This window comes from Bison bison, unplaced genomic scaffold (assembly GCF_000754665.1).
Source record: "Bison bison bison isolate TAMUID 2011002044 unplaced genomic scaffold, Bison_UMD1.0 scf7180017863883, whole genome shotgun sequence".
NCBI lineage: Eukaryota > Metazoa > Chordata > Mammalia > Artiodactyla > Bovidae > Bison > Bison bison.
The window spans coordinates 75,951-83,888 of NW_011494455.1; the positions used below are offsets into that span (position 1 = coordinate 75,951).

Genomic DNA, 7,938 nt, shown 5'->3' on the forward strand with positions numbered 1-7,938 from the left:
AGGAGATGACCACAGGTGTGTAGGTGGACAAGATAGCACCTATGTGGGACACACAGGTCCCAAAGGCCTTGTAGCGGGCCTCCTGAGAGGCAAGCTGTAGAACCGCCTGGAGGATGAAGATATAAGACAGAATAACAAAGAGCAGGTCCAACACTACTATGAACATGGCCACAGCAAGGCCATAGATGTTGTTGAAGCGAGTGTCCCCGCAGGCCAGCCTTACCACGGCCATGTGCTCACAGTAGCAGTGGGCAATCACTGGACCTCGGCAGTAGTGGAAGCGTCTGATCAGAAAGGGAAGTGGAGTCATTAGTGTCACAGCCCGAGTCACAGCAGCCAAGCCGATCTTGGTGATAAGTGGCCCGGTGAGGATGGTGCTGTAGTGCAGTGGCTTGCAGATGGCCACATAGCGGTCAAAGGCCATGGCCAGCAGCACTGCAGACTCCATGATGGAGAAGGAGTGGAGAAAGAACATCTGGACCAGACAGGCATAGAAGTTGATTTCTCGATCTCTAAACCAAAAAATAGCCAGCATTTTGGGAAGTGTTGTAGAAGAGAGGACAAGATCAATGATCGCTAGCATGGCCAAAAAGAGGTACATGGGCTCATGGAGGGCTGCATCACCTCGAATAATGAAGAGAAGGGTGCAGTTGCCTAGAAGAGCCAAAGTATAGGCAAAACAGAAGGGAATGGAGATCCAGACATGCAGGTGCTCCAAACCTGGAATTCCTACCAACAAGAAGGCAGCTGGATGGGTTGAGGTAATATTAGAGGCTGCCATGGTTCCTGGAAATTCTCCTTCATCAGTTTTTACAAGGTAACTTCTCCTATGTAAAACTTCCTGGGAGCATTAGCCCTTATTTCCATTGCTGGACCTTGAACAAAATCAGGTATTAGTCCTCATAGACATGGAGAAGTATAACCCACATTTCTACCCTCAAGGAGCTCAATCTCATTTAGTAGATAGAACATTACACATCATTAAAATGGATATCACAAGACATTTTCATAAAAGAACAGAGAAAAGCTAGTGTTTTCTGTGTTCATGGTGATGTCAAATACCCTGATAAAAAGAAGTAAAAATACATTTAAGCCAATTCATTTTCTTTAAAATAAACCTTGGTACCTTTTCTGCATAATTAAGCTAAACTCACAATCATAAAAGCCAATTTTCTGTTCATAAATCTCAGACTTAGGTGTCTGGGTAAATAAAATAATGCATACAATTTCCAATGCTCCTATTAATCACACAACTTGTATATTTTCTCTAGTACTGCTACATCTGATGTGGTTGCCACTAGCCAGACACGGCTATTTCAATTTGTAAAAATTAAAACTCAATTGATGGACATGAGTTTGAGCAAGCTCCAAGAGTTGGTGATGGACAGTGAAGCCTGCTGTGCTGCAGTTCATGGGTCGCAAAGAGTTGGACACGACTGAATGACTGAACTGAAAACTCAATGTGTTTTAATGTGATTGACGTATTAACTGCTCAGTAGGAGAAGGCAATGGCAACCCACTCCAGTATTCTTGCCTGGAGAATCCCATGGATGGAGAAGCCTGGTAGGCTGTGGTCCATGGGGTCGTGAAGAGTCTGACACGACTGAGCAACTTCGCTTTCACTTTTCACTTTCACGCATTGGAGAAGGAAATGGCAACCCACTCCAGTGTTCTTGCCTGGAGAATCCCAGGGACGGTGGAGCCTGGTGGGCTGCCATCTATGGGGTCGCAGAAAGTCGGACACGACTGAAGCGACTTAGCAGCAGCAGCAGCAGCATATATAACTAGTGGTTAGCATATTGGACCATTCAGATACAGAATATTTCCATCACTGCAGAAAATTCTCCTGGAAACAACTGCTCTAGAATGTATCTCCCAGGTCCCTTCCATATGCACAAATCTCTGTAATACAGCCCTGCCTCTAGCTTATTGGAAAAAAAAAAAAATGAGCCACTTCTTTCTGTTCTCCTTCACTTAAATTCATATCAACCTCCATATTCATGTGGCTCTCCCTCTACCCATTTTCCAGCTCCTTCTGTTCATCACAGGAGAATTCTTTCTTTTTTCTTTTTAATGTTTTTTCATCACAGGAGAATTCTTATCTTCAAGACTGATATCTGATTTCCATTAAAAAAAATAAAAGCACTTTATTCTTAACAATATCTAACCTTTCCTTCTTTTTCTCTCTCTTTTTTTTTAAATCCTTAAATATTGGAGTGGTTCAGTTTCAACACAGATACTCTTTTCTAGGTCCAGTTAATAAGTTTATGAGCATTAATAAGATAATAGATTTAAAACATTAACATAATACTGGACAAAGTAAGTACTGAAAGAACTTGCTCTCTTTTAATATTAGAAAATTAAATTTTTAGAAACTTCATCTCTCAGATACCATAGTAGTGTTAGATAGCTGAGTTCTAGCTTTCTCCAATTCCAATGTCCTAAATAACTAGACTTTATTGCTTCCATTAAAACACCTTAGATGCAAAAAATTCAGCATATCCAAGTTGAAAATAAGCTAGTTTCTTTCCATGTGGTATGAAAAAATTTAGAATCTGAAGATATTGAATTAAATCATGACTGCTACTTACACTAGCTGCGTGGCCTTGCGCTGATCACTTATCTCCAGGTGTGTTTTCCTTCTCTGTAACTGGGGAATTGCGATGCTCCACCTCACTAGAGCTTGTTGTGAGGGTAGGTGGGATTATACATAAAATCCTTTAGTGTTTGCAGCATCTTATTTGCCATTTATCTTTCCTCCTCCATAGAACTACAATTTTCTGTTAAAAAATTGTTAACATTCTCCCTTCCATGATTTTATATTCTCCTATAAACTCAGATCTCTGCTTCTCATCACAGGAAATATCTAGAAATGCTTCAGTCTCAACTGTTTGAAATAGCATTTGGTAATAAACCATTTCATTCCCATTCTGTCCCTGAAACTGCTCCCACTCACCACCAATGGCCACTAGGCAGATGGTGCTCTTGTAACTTAACTTGCTTTCATGCAACTCAGCCTCTCAGCAAGTTTTATCTGAATTACCTTTCTCCTTTTTAAAATCCTCTCTTCTCTTGAGTACAATGATACTACCATTTCCTACCTTCCTAGCTTCTCATTCAGTCCCCTGTTTCTGCCTTACTTCTAAATGTTAAATTCTTTAAGGGCTCAATATTGAACTGTGGTCAATTTTATATTCATAGAACATTCAGTAAATATATTCAGTAAACTTCCAGAACAATATTTTTACTGAATAGGTTACAGATAAATCCAAGAACAAAACAGACTGATAACCATTGGTAGGACAAATTTTCTAAAGGTTTGAGTAGGATAATAAAAGAACATAATAATCAAATCACAGAGTGACTGAGGGTATCACTATTGTGAAAGAAACAGGGTGATGAGGTTAGTAAATCCTGAAGTTGGAGGAGAGGGGAGGTAAGCAATTTTAAATAGAACAGAAAGGAATTTATGCAAAAACTGAGGTGAGGAGATAAATGAGATTGGTTTCTGGCTTCTTTAAAAGAAACTGGGATTCCATCAATGTGGTTTATGTAGAGAAAATAATAGAAAAGAGTAAAACTGAAAAGCTGAGAAGCATATCCAAAAATGCAGCACTGAGCTGGATAATGCTGTGACCAAGTGTGTCCAACCCCACATGAAAAAGCATGTAGAAGGCACCTCTGGATCATCTACCCGACACAAAAGATGAGTATATTTATCCACTGGCTTCCACCCTACCACCAGGTCTTGTTTCCACCCCACCACCAGGTCAAGGGTTGACCCAAATGGTGTTGATTTCTTCACACTCCCAGGTTCACACAGGTTCAAGAATAGCTTGAGAAGTGTCCTTCAGGTGCCCCATGCAGTGGACCAGAGAAACCCAGGGGCAGGGTGCAGCTGAGTAAAGTGCACTCAGGCCATACCTGCAGTCAAGGAATTGCCCCAGCAATGGCTAAAACAAAAAGCTGGATGAGAAGAAGTGGGACAGGCATCACGAGATGGAGAATATAGGGAACTAACCCTTGTGCTAAGAACTCTAAGTGAAGGGAACAGTCAGAACAAATGCCCTAAGGCAGAATATGGCTAAAGACCAAGGATCAGCTGAAGGCCAGTGTGGTTAGATGATGTGAATGTGAGAGAGATCCATACAGGACACATATGTAGAGCCAGATCACACAGGGCCCTGCAGACCTTTGCAGAACTTTGCAAATGCTTATTTCTCTCATTGTCACTTTTTTTGAGAAGTGATGTATTTAAAAAAAAATATTTTTAAAGTTTTCTGCAGCTTCTGTAATAAGGATAGCATGAATGAGCAAGGGTAATAACAGAAGAAAAAAAGACTCTGGTGTCTATAATCAGGGAAGGAGAATGTTGGCTAAGAAACAAAAGTGACAGCATATATGCTAAGAAGCAATGGGATTTAAAAAAAAATAGATTAAATACATGTCATGAGAAAAAAGGAGTCAAAGATGACATGAAGATATTTGGCTTGAACAACTGGAAAAAGAAGCTGCTCTCAACTGAGATGGAGAAGGCTATGCAGGGGGAGAAAAGCTGAGAAATGTTTTAGAAGGTAAGTAGAAATCTAAATAAACCTGTTGATATATTTAGATATGAGTCTAGAGTTCAAGACAGATTTTGGCTGCTGATATAAACTTATCACTGTAAATAGATAATATCTATGAAGCTGAGATCATCAAAGCACTAAGTATTCATAAAGAGTGGAGAACCAAGAACTGAAATCTCTATAATAGAACTTCTATCACATATGACAGATATCTAAGGAACCCCTCACTAGCCTTGGCTGGATGCAGCAGCATAACATCCTCTTCTCATTGGAAAGTATTTTTGCATATCTTAATATTCCCACGTATCTGCTGGAACAAGCACTTAGCTTTGTAGGAGACAAAATTATGACAGCAGGAATTTTTGTTCTTCACAGGTTTATCTTCAGTGCCAATAAAAGTACCATGTACCTAGCAAACACTCTCTAAATGATTGTTAACAATCTCACACCTATTGCAACTTTACCCTCAGTAAATATAGATTTCCCCACAAAACCAAATACATCGACTTTACGTCTGAGTCTCTACATTTTCCTGGCTTATTCTGTACACTTTCTGAACATAACTGATCACTTTGTGGCTTGTCCATCCTTTCTCAAAGAAAAATGCACCTGAGAAATCCCATTTATTTATCCAAATGCAGATTTACAACAGTATCTGAATTTTATTTCTGCTGAAGCTCATCAAGAATATGCCCTTCCCAGAATCAGAATCTGAGTGGGAAAGAGTGGAGACAGGCTTCTTTCCCTAATACTCAGGATGCAGGAACCTGCTTGTAGTTAACGTTTTTTTTCCAGGGTATACAGTTTCAAGAGCCAAAGTGTCGTCACTGGACAACAGAACTTGTCTTATTTGTTTTCCCAAAAGTACTTAAATGGTTTTTCATAAACAGAAAGTACTAGTTGACACATGCATCTGTTAGGTAGTTAGAATAGGAAAGAGGAGTCCAGAATAGCGGTGGCTAAAAGACAAGGAAGGGGAAAGCCCATGAAAATAGAACAAAGGAAGGTTCGAGGACCAGAGTGAGGAACCTTAGGTAGCACAAACAGCACTCCTGGCTAGCCCAATTTACATATAAGAGGCCCAGGGGGAGGAGAAAAAAACATATAAAAAGAGGAGCCAAAGGGCCGGGGCTCTCTGGCTCACTCTCACTCTCTCTGGGATGCTCTCTTTCTCTCTCTTCTTTTCAAGTCTTTTGTGTTGGCATGCCCTCACACTTCAAGGATATATTTTCCTTTATTTTCTAAATAAAACTGAGCTGTAACACGGAGCTGTAACAGTGGTCCATCCCAGAGCTGTAACACTGGTCTGTCTGAGAGCAGCAACGCTGGTCTGTTGCTTCAAATTTTTGTTGTGATGAGACAGAACCGAGGAAATTACACACTCCCCCTACACATCTACTTTGTAGTCTATATCTGTATTGTAAAAAGATATCATACTGATGGATTTTAAGATTAAGACCCAGAGATAAGAACACAGTCACTCACCTAAGGTCCTTTAAGGATGTGGCTTGTGGGAGAAGAACCTATTAGAAATGTATTTCTTATTTCTACCTGCATCTTTTTTAGTTCAGGCCACATTTTCTCTCTCCTAATTCATGCAGAAGCCTCCTAATTGGGCCTGGGTATGGGAAGTAACTGACTGTGCCCCCATCCTTCCCCACTCACCACACCTGTGTTCCCTCTTTTCTGTTTTCTGCAGTTCTAGCCGTGCCCACAGCCCTTAGTCTGAAGTAGAATTCTTGGCTCTGTCCTTTAACTTCATGCAGTCCCAGTGGGAGAAATCTGAGAAGGTGAGAGCTTAGAAAGGAGCAGCTGGCTTTACCCTGACAAACCTCTGATCTTCTCCCGAAAGGACATGGAAGCAGACACTGCTGCACTTGGTAAAGGCCCTCAGGGGTTTATTGAAGCCTCTTAATCTCTCCTCTGAGGGTTGACACTATGGGGCTCCCCTGACCCAGGGCTCTACTCCATCCCTGGGGTTTCCAATAGTCCATGTCCTGTCCATGTTTAGTGGTGCCAATTCACACATCCCAAAGGTCATTGCTTGCTCTTCAGAGGCTGAGAGCACTTGGTCTTCCACATGCCTCCCCTTATCCCTACCCTACCTTACCCATGTCTAAGAAAGAGAGCGCCATTAGAACATATAAACTGCAACTAAGTCCTACTTGATAGGAGTTCTGGCTGAATCAGGTCAAGGCCAAAATCATCTCTTGGGTATTTGCTTTGCATATATGTTACATATTGGCATTGATTTTCAGCTTATAAATTTGGAATTGCAATTTCTCTGATCTTATTCTGTTTATCTAAAATGGAGATCATATTCTCAATTTCTCCTAATTTACCTGGATGATATAATTATATATTTGAGAAGTCCTATTGTAAGTATTATCAATAAGTAATTACCAACATCTATTGAAAATGGTTGATCTTTCTATCTACAACTGACTTTGATATTTGCTATTTTGCAAAGTCCTGAGTTGGAAGCCTGTTTTTACCAGGATTCCCCATGAACATTACCTGTCATAATTCCCCATAATACTTTAAAAAAGTAACTTAGAGCTATATATCTCAATGTACCCACCCTCTTCCTATAGAGCTATCCTGGACCTAACTTATCCCTCATCATTGTTAGCCTTCAGGGTAGTTTATTCAGTGACCCCAAAACCTCCACAACCTCCAGCTCCAAAGATATGTCTGTTATTCTGAGATGTTAAAGTGGAATTCCTACATAATACCTTTATATTTGGAGTCTAAATTAACCAAGTATAGATAGTCCAAAATGTGGCATAAGGAGCAAAGCAAGCAAGACAGAAAAATAAGCCTTTGTGTTGAGAGACGGAGAAGGCAATGGAAACCCAATCCAGTACTCTTGCCTGGAAAATCCCATGGACAGAGGAGCCTGGTGGGCTGCAGTCCATGGGGTCACTAAGAGTTGGGCACGACTGAGAGACTTTACTTTCACTTTTCATTTTCATGCATTGGAGAAGGAAATGGCAACCCATTCCAGTATTCTTGCCTGGAGAATCCCAAGGACAGAGGAGCCTCGTGGGCTGCCATCTATGGGGTCGCACAGAGTTGGACATGACTGAAGTGACTTAGCAGCAGCAGTGTTGAGAGAAATCTATGATGGAACAGAGGACACACTGTTAAGTTAGGAATACCATGCTCACAGGAAATAGATCTAGGACAGCCAGCAAGGCTGAGTTGATACAGGCTTAAATGAGTGACTACAGCCCATGGTCAGAACATCCAGGCAAAGCCAGATAAAGCAGGCAGGGCTTGAGGGAACAAAGTAGCTTATGTTTCCCCCTAACTCCATTCTGAGGGGATAAAGCTTGATAGTATGGGGAAAATGATGAAAAAACATGAG

At 40.9% G+C, this 7,938-nt stretch overlaps 1 protein-coding gene across 1 annotated transcript in view; it reads right to left on the minus strand.

The window, feature by feature from the left end:
• LOC104984114 (olfactory receptor 52K1) overlaps positions 1-781 on the minus strand; it is a 1,056-nt gene extending 275 nt beyond the window's left edge. Inside the window, exon 1 of the mRNA XM_010833733.1 lies at positions 1-781. Within this exon, the coding sequence (XP_010832035.1) occupies positions 1-781 (781 nt within the window).
• Between the last annotated feature and the right edge of the window lie 7,157 nt (positions 782-7,938).